The 15115-nt window shown below is 41.2% G+C and overlaps 1 protein-coding gene across 2 annotated transcripts in view; it reads right to left on the minus strand.

Moving 5' to 3' along the window:
* Nucleotides 1-15115, minus strand: part of fam135a (family with sequence similarity 135 member A) — a 55784-nt gene that overhangs the window by 17676 nt on the left and 22993 nt on the right. Inside the window, exons 6-12 of one of the 2 annotated variants that reach the window (XM_017700927.2) lie at nt 14982-15052; nt 14139-14312; nt 12854-12980; nt 6961-7114; nt 3950-4027; nt 3525-3574; nt 192-350 (exon numbers count right to left, since the gene is read on the minus strand). In XM_017700927.2, the coding sequence (XP_017556416.2) occupies nt 192-350; nt 3525-3574; nt 3950-4027; nt 6961-7114; nt 12854-12980; nt 14139-14312; nt 14982-15052 (813 nt within the window). The remainder of the gene's footprint in view (nt 1-191; nt 351-3524; nt 3575-3949; nt 4028-6960; nt 7115-12853; nt 12981-14138; nt 14313-14981; nt 15053-15115) is intronic. The other variant, XM_017700928.2, reaches the window with a different exon arrangement.

Genomic DNA, 15115 nt, shown 5'->3' on the forward strand with positions numbered 1-15115 from the left:
CTTATTCACAAACTTTCCCTTTTTAGCTGTGGCTGCTTTCGGTATGTGAACCTGCACAGAAGGAAGAGAAGTGGAACTGAGAAGAGGACCTGTACTAGTTCGACAGACACTGGAGCGCTGTTGTATAAATAAGACCTTATTTATACTTCATGTCGTGTCTAGTCTCTGGAATGTGGAGCGTGTGAACGTACCCTCAAGGTGTGGTGCTCCTGAGCCAGCAGCGTCGAGACACTCTCATGCAGAGCGACCGCTTCCAGGAACTGACCCCACAGCGCCATGAGCAGAGAGCACAGCTGCGCAAGGTTCATGTTCACTAGCTCAGCCAGCTCGTCCGGGCTCTCCGCTCTCTGCTGCGAGATGACACACATGCAAAAAGAAGTCAGACACCACTGAGCGCTGAGAGACGCTTTATTATTCACGTTAAGTTTCGTTAAATCTTGGAGGATTTAATCTGGATTACAGCATAACGGACACAATCTGTGAACGCCTCCCTCGACGGCTATGCAGCCAGCTGTGTTCACCGATTGCTCAAGACACCATTTGGAATCCATCTAAACCCTGGGCCAAAACTCAGCTTCACAGCTAGTGCTTTTACAGATATGCTACAATACACTTCAGTAAAGAGAATAAATGGCTAGAGGCCAACTGAGGAATTGCAGTCTGAACAAGAGAGCGATTAAAACAAACACCCAGCTTCCAACCTGCAGCGACAACATCTTGCAAGATTTAAAACGTCACGTGTCAGCAAACTTCACTGTGCCCATGAGTGCCTACACTGTAATTTATGACGGATGCCATAAATACGACTGATATTTAGGGCATGAACCACTGAATATGCAGATTTTATGCACTGAAAACAATACACCATATAAAAAGAACAACATGTAACATCTCATTTCACATAGCAACACCCTAGCATCCACCTGATATCATAGCAACCACCTACCCTAGCAACCACCTTGAACACCAAAATAACCAACTAGCAACCCATCGACCACTACATATGTTAAAATATTCACCTACCAACACTAGAAATGCATAGAGCAACCATGTAGCAACACCCTAGCAACCACCAGACATACTATATCAACCAGCTAGTAACACCCCAGAAACCACGTAACCATGGTGAGCATCATCATAACCACTTAGCAACCCTCTAGCAACCATGAGAGATCTTAAAATAATCACCTAACAACACCCTAGCAACCACCTAGTAACACCACAGGAGCCACTTCCAATATCACAGCAACTACAGAGAGCACCACAATAACCACCTAGCAACCCTCTAGCAACCGTGAGAGATATTAAAATAATCACCCAACAACAGCCTAGCAATGACATCCAATTCTATAGCAACCATGTAGTAGTACTCTTGCAACCACCAGACATACTATAGCAACTAACTAGTAACAATCTAAGAAACACCTCCAATATCAATGCAGCTACCCTGAACACCATAGTAACCACCTAGCAACCACCAGAGATGCCATTGTGATCACACAGTAATATGCTAGCAACCACTTAGAACACCACTGCAACCAGCTAGCAACCCTTTAGCAACCTTGAGAGATACGATATTAAACTAATCACCTAACACCCGACCACTCTTAAAAAAGAGGGTTCTTTTGTAAAGAAAAGGGTTCTTTGCATCATGAAAAGGCTCTCAGACTGATGGAAAATGTCATGTAGACAGTTTTATATATAGAACCTTTCTGAAAATGGTTCTATGCAGCACCCTAAAGGGTTTTTCTATCAATATAGTGTCAAGCTTGTCAATAGAGAATCCCCATTCATGCACATTGTCCATCAACCCTTTCATGATGCCACAAACCCTTCAATGAGGGTTCTCTGAGTGTTCGTGGTTCTATACAGAACCATTTTCTATAGGGGAAAAAAAAACCTTAAACCTTAAATCACCATCTTATTTTAAGAGTGTAGCAATCATCTTCATTCTTATAGCAACCATGTAGCAACTGTACACATCACAGCTTTTTATTTCATAACCTATATTACTGTGCATAACTGAATATATATATATACTGTGCAAATATATATATATATATATATATATATATATATATATATATATATATATATATATATATATATATATATATATATACACACACACACACACACACACACACACACATACATGGTATCCTAGCAGCCGCATCAGCTACCATAGCAACCACTTAGTAACAGCCTAACAACTACCTGGAAATGCAAATGTCTGCATATTAAGTAAAGAACTGCAGCCTAGTGTTTAAATCCTCACCAAGAGAGAGATCTAAACACAACACAGCTTCCAACCTACAGCAGCAACACCCTGCAAGATTTAACGTCACTTCCAGCAAAATCCACTGTTCTCATAAGTGTCTATACTGTAATCTATGACTGAAGCCATAAACAATGTCTTATAGTTAGTGTATGAATTAATAAATCTACAGATGTCATGCAGCGAAAGGCAAAAACAATACATCACGCAAAGAAGGAACCACCTGTTTTCAGACTGAATGAGTTCGTGACTCTAGCCAGGAACAGAACTGAAATGTCCTACAGTTCTTCTCAGACAGGACTGCTTTTACATCAGGAGGAAGACTGTGATATTTGCATGGAATAAGAAATCTTTGGTTACAGTGGCTACTCGATTTACGCTGCACTGAACACGCTCTGTATGGAACACATTCTGCTGTTTACAAGTAGAAAACACTCCAAGCACTGAGGATGAGCTGCTCCCCCGATACCAGGTCTATGAGTCTAATTATCATTTACCCTGCGTTCACACCGCCTGCGACTCTTCGTCTCGTTGCCCAAATTGCTGATCGCTCATCGCCTGTGGGTGTTTCTGATCAGCTGACCACTGGTTGGCATGGTTTCACAGATGCCAAACACAAATCAGATGTGTTCCCACTAAAATTAAAAATCCTGGTGAGAAATCGCTTGTGCGATTATTTTTATTTCATTTCTGTGTTTGGTGCAGTTTTGGTCTTTGCGATTATTGTCGCCATTATTACACCTGTGGTAAATAATTTAATATTTACTTAAATGCAGAAAACCTGACAATCCTAAACGCTGCTCTCTGATTTTCAGACTTAGAGACACATTTACTTTAAACAATATGATCTTTCATGCAGCCACGACGGACAGGGATGCAGTTTTTTTTTTTCCCAAATTAAAAATTAAACTCACGATACATTTATATTTTTTAACTACACTTTAAAAGAAATATTTTCAAAAAACAATGTTAAAAATGCAAAAAAATACTGTTTAAATTTAGGGGTTAAAAATGGGACAGACACCTCCCAACAGAATGAAGCCTATAAATGATGATGGTGCATATATTTAGACTAATACTGACTCTTAATGTCTTGGGTTTAAACGGATCAGAAAACAATCACTGTAAATGCCTAAGACCTGGATATTGTCTTGTTTTTTTGGTTTTGTTTGTTTGTTTACTGAGGGAGCTCAGAGCTAATTCAGCAGACCGCTCCATATATTTAAACATATCAATTCCTCCCTACCTTGACTTGTTCGCAAAGCTCTTGAAGGCGGGCTTCCACGTCCAGTTTTTCTGAAATGGAGGTAAAGAAGAAAAAAGAGGAAAACTTCAAAGCTGAAGCAACTTCAACACAAACATTCTGAGGAACATCAGAGAGATTAGTCTTTCTGAAGAGCCTGACGGCTACATGACAACTAGTACAGAATAAGAGAGGATATAGAAGAGAAGGAGGACTGGTCAGCGGTCAGTCCTGGTTCTGAATCAGAGCTTATTAGAAGATAGACTGAAGAACCGAGCCCCCCCTGTTGAGGGGGGCTGCTCACCATAGACAACAGTCCAGACAGGAGGAGAATAAAGGGGATGGGGGGGAAAAAAAGGGGGAAAGAACTCAAAAACGAAAGTTAAGAAGCAATGTTGAGGTTGAGGGTCGGCTTTGGAGGGACATACCTATGTAGATGCGCCTTTGGCCTCGTGGGAAAGGTCTTCTTAGAACTCGCTCATAAAGGACTTGCATGCTGGGCTTGGCTAGTGGTGGGATTGCACATATAGGCATGTTTAAAATGATTCCTCTCCCCTTTCACTGGCAGAGCTGAGTGCTAGCCTTTACATACATGTACGACTCATCACAACATACATAAGAGCAGCAGCGCCAGGAGGAGGCCTGTTAGTGCCTTTAAGGGAGGAGGCAGGGGTGTGTTCTAGATGGAAGGTTCTAGAGAGCAGCTTGTACGAACAAAGCAATACTAAAGTAAATAAATTAAGAAATAGGAAAATGGGAAAACACAAACGGGGAAGACTGAGGGGCAGCATGCAGACACAGTAGCATTCAGAAAGACAGACAACAGGCCTATGCTTTGGTCTAAATGAGAGATCAGCAACCCAAACGCTAAGAAGAGCCACTTTGTCCTCTCAACAAAAATCAAACCACCTTGGCAGCCACAATATTTTATATCCATTTTCATATCTTGGCTGTAAATGTGTCTCAGTACGTGCTGATGTTCTAGTATATGATTAAAATGATATAAACAAAGACTTTCTTTGCTCTGCTTTAAGCTTTAGTTCAGCTATAGATGCTTTTCTCGCATCTCCAGCAGGAAAGTTCTCCACAGAAGTAGAACAGTTTCTTGTAAAATGTCTCTCAACGTTCCACTTTGTACGAGGCTGAAGTCGCTTCTCATTCGCCGGCTTCTTGTTCGAATTTTCCCGCTCCACCTTAAATTCTGCCTCAGGTGCTAGAATGTAACTGCTGTACTATTTAAGGTGGAACAGGAGAATTCGAACAAGAAGCTGGCGAATCAGAAGCGACTTCAGCCTCGTACAAAGTCGAACGTTGAGAGACATTTTAGAGACTTCAGCTTTACGACCGTTTAGTGTTTGAGAGTTTCTCGTTGCAGATTAAACGCATCAGGAAACCAGCTGGAGTGATTATGAACACAAACAAGTCAATTTGTCTCCAAATTAAATAATGTTCATCATCTCTCTCTTTACCGTTTCGTTATCTACTAGCTGGGCGAGACTGTTGTCTGTGTTGCTATGGTGACCAGCAGTCTGCACTGATCTTCAGGGTTAAAGGGGGAATCAGCAGTTCTACATTAACTCCAGCGTTTAAGACCATTTACTGTTACACTGAGTTGAAGGATCAGCAGAGCTTTATTTTACTGTAAAGGAGGATTATTTTATTATTACCTACTAATCTGATTCTGCTGTGGAGCCACGACAGGACAGTAAAAGAGCTGCAAGCAGCTCCTGAGCCGATTGTTACCGACCAATGCATTCCGTTTTTTATCAGCACTGGGCTAATGCTGCTAACAACCACTGGACATCAATAGTCACCCAAAACGATTTTTCTAAATTGGTGTAGGTAATTTTGTTCTCAGCTTTCAGGGACCGAAAATGCAACTTTCAGGTGAAAAAAAAAGCCCTAAACCACACAGAGAAGTCTGTGTGACCTTAATGAAGAGCTACATGAGGTTTGAAGAGTTTTAGAGAAGCTCTCTGAAGTTCCTCTATTGCCTTAGTTATTTACCTCAGAAATACAGGTGTCCGTATCACTTCAGCTCACCACAGAAAGGTGAGTCACTTTGTGACCGACCAGACACGCAACAATGTGGGAGTCCAAACTAAATAAAGGATAAAAATGCTCTGTGCAAAAACTCCTTCACAGCTATCAGAGCACAGTAATGTCAGCTAATCTCTACAGAGAGGTAAATCAATTGAGGTGAAAATAAATACAACCAAAAAGCTAGATTAGCCATGTTAGCTGAAGATGAAGTTGAAACAGCTCCTTAACATTAAACTAGCTGGCAAAAAACTAAACATGCACAGATGCCAGCAGGGGGCGCACAGGGTCATCAGGGTTTCCAGCGGCACTGTCGTCGTTTTACCCAAACAACAGCTCCAGTGAACGAACACCTGCACCCCGCTGAGCACTCGCTTTTGCTTCAAGCTCAAACACCTCAGTGCGCTGCACACACTCATCTCGTTGTTGCTCTAGCTGAAGCAATGTTACCCTGCAACGAGACCTTCCAGCAGGAAAAAACGTGAAAAGGGTCTATCGACTTGTGTTTGTACACAACATTAGCCTTCCAGCTTCAACACCAAACTAAAGAAGCAAAATTTGGACAGTGCAAAATTGTAAAGATTAAACTTTCTGTTAAACCGCTCCTCTGAAGCTAAAGAAATCCTGGTGGTAGATGACACTGGGTTAGTGTTAGGGTCTAAGTTTAGGTCGACTGGTGCACGAACAGGTGCTAATTTGAAGACTAGTGCTAGTTGATGGCAGGCGAGACACCAAAGCCTATTCAGCATGAGTAGATCAGCGCTTGTAAGTATTAATCATGACTTTTACGGAAGCAGGCAAGAAGTGAGAAAGACATACACTGGTGAATATCTCTACTTCAGCCTACAAAGCGGGATTTCTACAGCACAGATAAAACATTATTTTCAACAAAAAACAACAATGTTGTAAAAAAATACATAACAGCTACACAATTTATCTCAAAAAATAAAAAGTGGTTGTTTGGGGGGTTCTTTAGTCATGAAAATAGCTCTATATAGAACCAAAGAACTGATTATGACAGTGCTGTTTTGTGCGACTATCTATCTATCTCTCCATCCATCCATCCATCCATCCATCGAATGTGCTGTAAATTGTTCTATATAGAACCTTTTTGAAAAGTGTTCTTCAATTATGACATCAAGCTTTAACAACAGAAAACCCCTTTTTCTTTTCAAAAAAGGTTCTACATAAAAGCACGTTCTCCATCAATCTGAACAACCCTTGATGCAATAGACCCTTCAATCATGCAAAGGGTTCCTTGAGTGTTCATGGCTCCATATAGAACTATTTTCTTTACTAAAGAACCCTTGAAGTGTACAGTTCAGAATTTAATCATTATCACTAAGGATCAGTGTCCTTCTAGATAGTGTCCTAAACTGTCCAGTGATGAGGGACGTACCGAGCTCCATGCGGTGAGAAGACGGGAGGCTCTTGGTGAGATTCATGAAGTACTCAAAGAGTCCCTGGTAGGCCAACAGCAGGCTGGCACACAGGCTCTGGTTCAAGGTGAAGGCGTGCTGCAGACACTGGTCTGACACCAGGAAGGTCTTTCCCTGGAAGAAGTGCAGAAGGCATCAGTCACAGCTTCAACCACTGTTAATAATCTGGGCATTGATAAACAATATACACCCAACTGTTACTGCTGCATGGACCAACGCCTGGTCTACGGTCTCTGTCCTGCGCTCAGTGGTTGTAGAGTTGTAGTTATGGCATATTTGGAGAAGAATTTACTGTGTACAGTACTTTGTACAGTTTGTCTGTATTTACTGTCTATGGCCGTTTTGTATTAATTGTGTCAGCGTGTTTAATACATTTTACTCTTATTATGGAGAAATTCACAGCAAGGTTTTTAGCCGGGGTTACACTAGACGACTTCGACCCGACTTTTAGCCCTGATTCTCAGGCCGCTCAGACTAGGCTCTAGTCCGCAGATTAAGTCAGTCCGAGTCGACATTTGGAAAGAGAATCGAGACGTGTCTGAGGGGCACAGACTCAGATATACCACGCTTCAGACCTGTCCGAGTTTATCAGACGTCTGATTTATTAACCCGACTCAGTATAATCTAGCGTAAACTGATCAGCGACTCAATCTAAGTGGACTCATCCACTGAAAACAGAGATCAAAAGAAGAAAACACAGCAAGTGTACTGTCGGCTCAGGGAACCAAACCGGTGACCTTCCGGTCACAGGGCTGATTCTCCAGCCTCCAGCCCACAACTGCCCCATGACTAATTGTGTTTTTAACCAACTCTGACTGTATTTTCTCATTTGTAAAGCAATTTGAATGACAGCAGATTCCTGCTGTTTAACTTCTGCTGCATCCAAAACCTCATACTAGCTCAGTAAATAGTGTGTAAAATTAGTGCATATCCCATTAGAAGTGCAGTAGGTGAAGTACAGAAGTGTGCGGTTTGGGACGCAGCGCTAGATCCACCAGTGAGCTGCTTGTCAGCCGCTCATTAAACACCTCAGAGAGAACATTCGAAGTATTTTCTGATTAAGGATGGATGGATTTATTGGGGTAAAATTTGTTCTATACAATTGTTACTGCTGTACCATTTAAGACATTTTTTTGTGGTCTTTTCTGCTTGGAGCTGAAGCAGCGATGACTAGATGAGCTCCAACAGTCAGAGATGATGTCTGTAAACATATGTAAAGCCCACTAACAACAAGGCATATCATAGGAAAAAAAGAAAAACTAAACAAAAAAAAGTAGCGTTTAATGCATTTTGGAACACAAACTTTCTCATAGATCCTCATTTTATGCGCCAGAAAGTTTAGCTGGGGCTGCAAAAACTAAATTCCTATAAATAAGATCAGGAAGTAACGCAGCCATGACCCCACCCTTTGTTTCAGTACTGTTTTTATATGTTCTCGTCAATATTCTCACCATATCCACTAAGGGGAATCCCCAATGCCACCTTTAGAACCCATTACTATAAAACTGAAAGGGAATTTCCACTAATTTAACCAAATATCTGCATAATTCAGACACTGAGATGTACACAGAGGGATTCAGAGTTTGGTGTGGTGTGAAATGGTTCATCAAGACTCAGACTTACAGTGGTGGTGCCACTCAAACATTAAAAATAAATATATAGAGATATCAACCAAGTCATCAGGCAACACCTACAACAAGCTTTCTGAGACATCTGGTTCCCATCAGCACCATTACGAAGAATTCTGACTCAGAAAGACTGGAACTTACCATCAAACCTCTCTAAACAACAGTGTTCGCATCTTAATGATTTACTTGTGTGTTAGATGACCCATCAGAGGGGTTAGAGAGTCAGCAGCCAAACGTGGCCAGAAATTATTGCGGTCAGAAGCAGTTTCCTATTCTAACTCCCAAAAAATGCACTGTTTACACGCCAGAGGAAGGTTTGTAATATAACAAAGCTGTAATATTCGATTCGCTTCATTTGAATGGCTGTTTGTGGCAAAACCACTGTTTCAAACTAAATTACTTCACATGGTAACAAGAAATCCAGCTGGTTTTGTTAAGCTCAACTAAACAGGCTACATGAAACAATGCAGCTTACACCAATTTAGACCTCAAAAAAAAGAACAATTTCTGCCCTTTTTGCAATGTTGTTGTTATACATGCCAGCTGACTTACATTACTATGTTAGATTGCTAATTAGCATCCTAAAAGCTACACAATTAGCATAAACAAAAAACAAACAAACAGAAAAGCAGTTTTTCAAAAACTGTATGCACTTTGCAATGTTAAAAGTTGATTGTAAAAACAGCTGCAATGACATCTCAGCATTTATGAATGCTGTATTTAATCCAGAATTAATGGACAGTGTAGAAAAGAGGTGAGTAAGAGGGTGCAGGCAGGATGGAGTGGGTGGAGACGGGTGTCACGGCTGGTGTGTGACAGAAGGATAGCAGCAAGAGTGAAAGGGAAGGTCTACAAGACAGCAGTGCGTCCTGCTATGATGTCTGGTTTGGAGACTGTGGCTCTGTCTAAAAGACAGGAGGCTGAGCTGGAGGTGGTGGAGATGAAGATGCTGAGATTTTCGTTGGGAGTGACAAGGATGGACAAGATTAGAAATGAGCAGATCAGAGGGACAGTGAAGGTGGAGCAGTTTGGAGATAAAGCCAGAGAGGCCAGGTTGAGATGGTTTGGACATGTGTTGAGGAGGAATAGTGGATATATTGGGCAAAGAATGTTGGAGATGGAGCTGCCGGGCAGAAGGAGAAGAGGTAGACCTCAGAGAAGGTTTATGGATGTAGTGAAGGTGGACATGGAGATGGTTGGTGTGAAAGTAGAGGAGGCAATGGATAGGGCGAGATGGAGGCAGATGATCCGCTGTGGGGATCCCTAAATGGAGCAGCCGAAAGATGATGAAGAAGAAGAAGAAGAAGAAGAAGAAGTAGCTCAAATGGCCAAGCAGAGGTCCGCATATAAGCTCTGTTGGATATATGACTGGCAAAGTAACAGCAGTTCTCAAACTACAATGAGTTTGTTTATATGCGCTTATTAATCTAATAGCACTTAAGTAATCAGATAATGAGGAAACTCCAGGTCTACTCGAGTCAGACAGTAATCGGATCTCTGCTTTACAACCAGCCAATAAACTCAATAAACAGAAGAAGACGTAATATATAACTCAAACTTCATGAGCAGCTGTTTTTTTTTTTAAACATCACACCACTTTACCCGAAAATATAAACAATCATCATCTAGAAGATGAAGAATATTTAAGTCCTTAATTTCGTCAAGCACATATTCGGTTTCAAATGTATTCGCTTATTTACGGTACCTCCGACCGTTTCGCACATGCTCAGACTGAGAAATCCGAAAGAAATCAGAGTAAGAGTTTACATGCACTGAATCTGATTATTATCAGAAAGTCATTTTTCTCTCCAGCCTTAACAAGAATTGTCCAGCTGCAGAGCTGCAGTACCGCGATCTCAACTCTGGATATGATGTCATGTAAATGTGTAACATTAAGCGCACGAGAGACGCATGTACAGCTGTCCGTTACAGCATAATGTTTAAGAAACCCTCAAATATCAATCTGAAGCACCATCCCACCAAGAACTATTTAAGCATGAAATGGTTCTATGTTGAACTCCGTTCCAAACAGAGCTAATCCTTTACCATAAACCTTTGAAGAACCTTCATCCCTCCTTTTTAAGAGTGTACGGGTTCAAAACACCATTAAAATAGGCCAAAACTGATATAATCGAGAAAGCTAATAAACCCATTTCACAACCTCAGTTTTCTCTTTATCTGTCACAAAAAAGCAAACGACAGGTTATCAGGCTCCTCCACGTACAAAGGTACTGCCTCACTTACACTTGAAAGCAACATTACTATGAACTGTAGACACAAAAAAAAAATAAATGCCCCATTAAATTCTCTCATAAGGCCATGACTGCAATTCTCAAATGAACCTCTAGAGGCACACTTGTAAGGAGCTGATAGCGCAGGTCCACAAGTGCTGTACTGCGGGTCGGCAGTTGGATACCACCAGCCTAAACACGGCACATTAGGCCGTACTGCTATGTAAGTGAGCGCCAACTTTCGGTTGCTTTTCAGCTTTTGACATGATTTGTAAATACCTGTTGGTCTTTACGTTGTTTATAAATTTCCAGATGAACGGACGAAAAGAAACGGCCCAAAATGACTCGGAAAATAGTCTGATTCCACTGACTGACATGAAAAGTAATGTAGATTTTTTTCCTTTTCCTGTAAAGTTACTATTTTGGAAATAGAAGGTTTTCTTCCGACAGCAGCGAAATCCAAGTTCAAGCTTAGTGTCAACTTTTCGCTACACAGGAACTTCAAGAATTCCATCATTACAAAATTCGCTTAGCCTGCAAACTTGCCTGGAGAGGGCAGGTTATGAAAACAGTGAAAGGTAAGAAAAGCCACATGTTTTTCCAGACTGTGAAAGGGTTTCTGCGTCTGCTTTTCTCCTCTTGCTTTGCTAAGTGACGTGATTCAGAACTGCTGAGGTGAGTCAGCTGGCCTGAAAACACTGCCGGAGAAACGAATGCAGTTAAATGTCATTGTGAGGCGAATAAAAGCCTAAGAGGGTCACGGTGCTAAAAGAAAAGAGGCTAGAGGAGCTAAGCATATCATGTACAGTCATATGCAGAGTTTGAACACCACAGGTCAAATTAACTTCAATGTTTGGTGCCTTTTTAAAGTGAAAATGGGTTAAAATATCCTCCACAGTAAACGTACTTGCATCTGCTCATTTTAAAGCACAATGTCTGTTTTTTTGCTGTTGTTTTTTTAGTTTAACATTTAAATATAAAGCATGAAACCCAGCCATAACCTACAGTTTTATATTTTGTTATTAATCCCTTTGTTATTAATTCTAAATTTTAATTTAGAAAACCAACAAAACATGCTTGCCGCTGTGTCTAAGGGTCTAAAGTGTTACCGTTATAATCGGTTGCGTAAGACCGGCAGTGTCACTTCAGTGCTGTGTCACAATCAGAATCAGCTTCCCTAATTAAATTAGGGAAGTAAATGAATAAAGCCAACTGTCTCAGGCGAAGCACAGAGCAGCCATAAGTTCCAATTGACAACAACCTCATAGGGAAAAGCCAGGCATTTTTCAGGATGTCTGCATAACCAAAAGGTTAAGATGTAAACAGACACGTTCAGAGCGGTTTGGTGTGAAACTCTCTGTTCTAGAGAAACTTACCGAGTCAGAATTGTTTGCAGTGGTGGTGATAGGAACCAGACGTCCACCTCTAAAAGCTCCTAAAAGTTATTACATGAAATGGTTATGAATTCACTGCCCGATGACAGACACTGTTTCACGACTCCATTCATGGTGGAGGGAAACATGCTGAGCTGAAACCTCAAAGAAAGTCTCCAAAGAAAACTTATTATTTCAGATTTTCCAATTTTTTCCATCATCAACATTCCACATAAACTCAGAAGACTTGTAGGTTCACTGGTGGGTTTGGATGGTAAATAAAGTGTCTATATTTGTGTTGCAGTCATGGCGACCCCTGGTTCCCATCATCACCACTGTAAAGTAATCTGAGTTTAAGTTTCTCTACAGTGAAGTACATCACATCAAACCCCAGTGTTTACGTCTCAACAACTGAATTTTACAGAAAAACGGCTGGAATTTCCCTTGAAGTCTCAACCTTCAGTCTCTTGCGTATTTATGTTAGATAACGCCAAAGGAAGCACAGTTTCCTCTCTTCTATTGATCATGGGCATCTGAAGACACTGCATTGGTTCCATCTGTGTGTGTGTGTGTGTGTGTGTGTGTGTGTGTGTGTGTGTGTGTGTGTGTGTGTATGCTTACGTCAGGGGACAGCTGCTTGACATAGCTGCTGCCAAACACCACAGTTTCCAGAGCGGGGATGATGGAGTCTTTGCTCTGTGCTGGTGCGTTGCGGTTTAGCCAGGTGCTTTTGACCAGCCGGGGGAAACTGCAGAACAAACACAGAGGGTCAACACAAACCGTACAGGTCATGAGAACAGACGCCAGCGCTGCCAGACACCAAGTGACCTCATTACACTCTCTCAGAACAGATATAAAGCACTGCAGTGTCTGTGTGGGTAAATACTTTATCTACCTGCATTACTTACTAAATATATCAGCTCTAGCATTGAAAACCACAAGATTCCAGGAACAAGATTATTTTGAGAAAAACTGTGATACAATTTCAATAATATCTGATAACAGCAGCCTCTAAAAGCATGAAACCTTTTAAACCCATATCAATTAGTCCTGTTGCTCCAACTACTACTAGTAAGATGTCTTGAGATTCACTGCCATATGCAAAAGTTAAAACTTCCCCGAACAAATTATGTTGTCTTTAGTTATCCATACAGCAGGCGTGTCAAACTGGGGACGTTCCAGGCCAAACTGCTGTGGAGATCAGCGTCTGCCCTCGTCTAACACTCTGAATTCAGTTCATGGCCTTGATACTCAGCTGATGAGCTGAATCGGGTGAGTTTAATGAGGCACTGAGCTGAAGTCTGCAGTGTTATGGTCCACAACTGACTGGAATGACACAAATGGCCTACAGAGAACTTGATGCAAGTTTAGTACACAATTTCTATTTATTTTTAACACAGTGGTAAAAATAAAACATGAAATATAATAAATAAAGGGAAATGCATTATAGTTGGGCCTCAGATAGGACATCCGAGATTTTCATTGTCAAACAGGACAGGACACATCATCACTTTGCTTTCACCCAAATAAGATCTTGTCCATTCCATTCCCACCGCTGATGCCATTATTTTCTGCTGCTAAGTCATTATTGGAAGATCATATGTTGTTTTTCTTAAATGCTCTCATTAATTCCAAGTCATTATTTTGAGATGTTTCATGCTTTTGAGACAAACAATATAAATCTGTCCTCAGAAGGCAGCTTGAGTTTCTCAAAATAATGACCACATATTGACTTACTATCAAAATTCTGGCAGCGCAGTTTACTTAACAGTAAAAAAAAAAGATCAGGTGAAAGATTTTTTTGATATGTCAAGAGGTCAGAATGGGCTTCCCTAAGATCTACTACTCGTTAAAGAGGGTCTTAAACGCTGGCTGCGCTAAACAGAGCTCCTGACCCCTCCCTGACCTGATGAGGGGCTGATGCAGGGCCACAAGAGACGCGTGGATGGTGACGGAGATGACAGACAGGTGGAAGTAGTCAAACATGACGTTGACGTGCTGGTGAATGCCTCTGTGGAGGCTAAAGTGCATGCGCAAGGTCCGGCTGCTGATGCTCTGCAGAGAGCTGGGGTCCTCTGGCCTAAGGGAACACACATTGACACAGCCAGTTCAGACTAATATTAATTACTGACAAAAATGCTTTTCAAAAAGGAGAAAGGAGGTGTTAACAGTAAGGTTTCTTTCTACCTTCAGCTGCTATTCCAGAGCATGCTTTAACCCTCTCTTACACAATGTTGCCTCAGGGCAACAAACTTTCCTCACTTTACAACAACATTATACATATGTAAACACAATGACAGGGTTAACAATATAGAGAAGAGATTGACTGAGTCAATGAAATGCATGTACTAAGTTGCACTATCTATTAGCGCACACTTTTAAACTCTTAATTTTGTTTTGTTTTGAGAATTTGCAGAAATATGTTTGTTGCCTAGAAGCAACATTCCAACAGTGAAATGGATTTAGTCAGCCAAACCAGGTCTCAGCACTTCAAGGAACACGGCTCTATATTATTTCTTCTCATTGTTGCACAACGGTGCCTCAAGGCAACATGCTCCAAAAGGACCCTTGCACACATTTTTTAAATGATTTTGAATATAATATTTAGGTTTTCATGTCAAATTGCTCTCATAACACTTGGTAGAGGGTTAATCAAGCCTATGACAGAAGCGCCGTCTATGTTTGCTTGTCTTCGTGTATGAAGTCAGAGTATATAATCTGTTATATTTCCAGTCAACAGAGGACGTACGTGTAGTCACCGTCTGTGAAGTAGAGGTCCAGACACAGCTGGAAATCCATCTCGTTCAGGGACTCTTCCACCTGGAGAGGAACATAAAGTAGTGACTGGAAGAAGAAAGTTTTCAGACAGATCTTTATTAGCTG

This window comes from Pygocentrus nattereri, chromosome 22 (genome assembly GCF_015220715.1).
Source record: "Pygocentrus nattereri isolate fPygNat1 chromosome 22, fPygNat1.pri, whole genome shotgun sequence".
Lineage (NCBI taxonomy): Eukaryota > Metazoa > Chordata > Actinopteri > Characiformes > Serrasalmidae > Pygocentrus > Pygocentrus nattereri.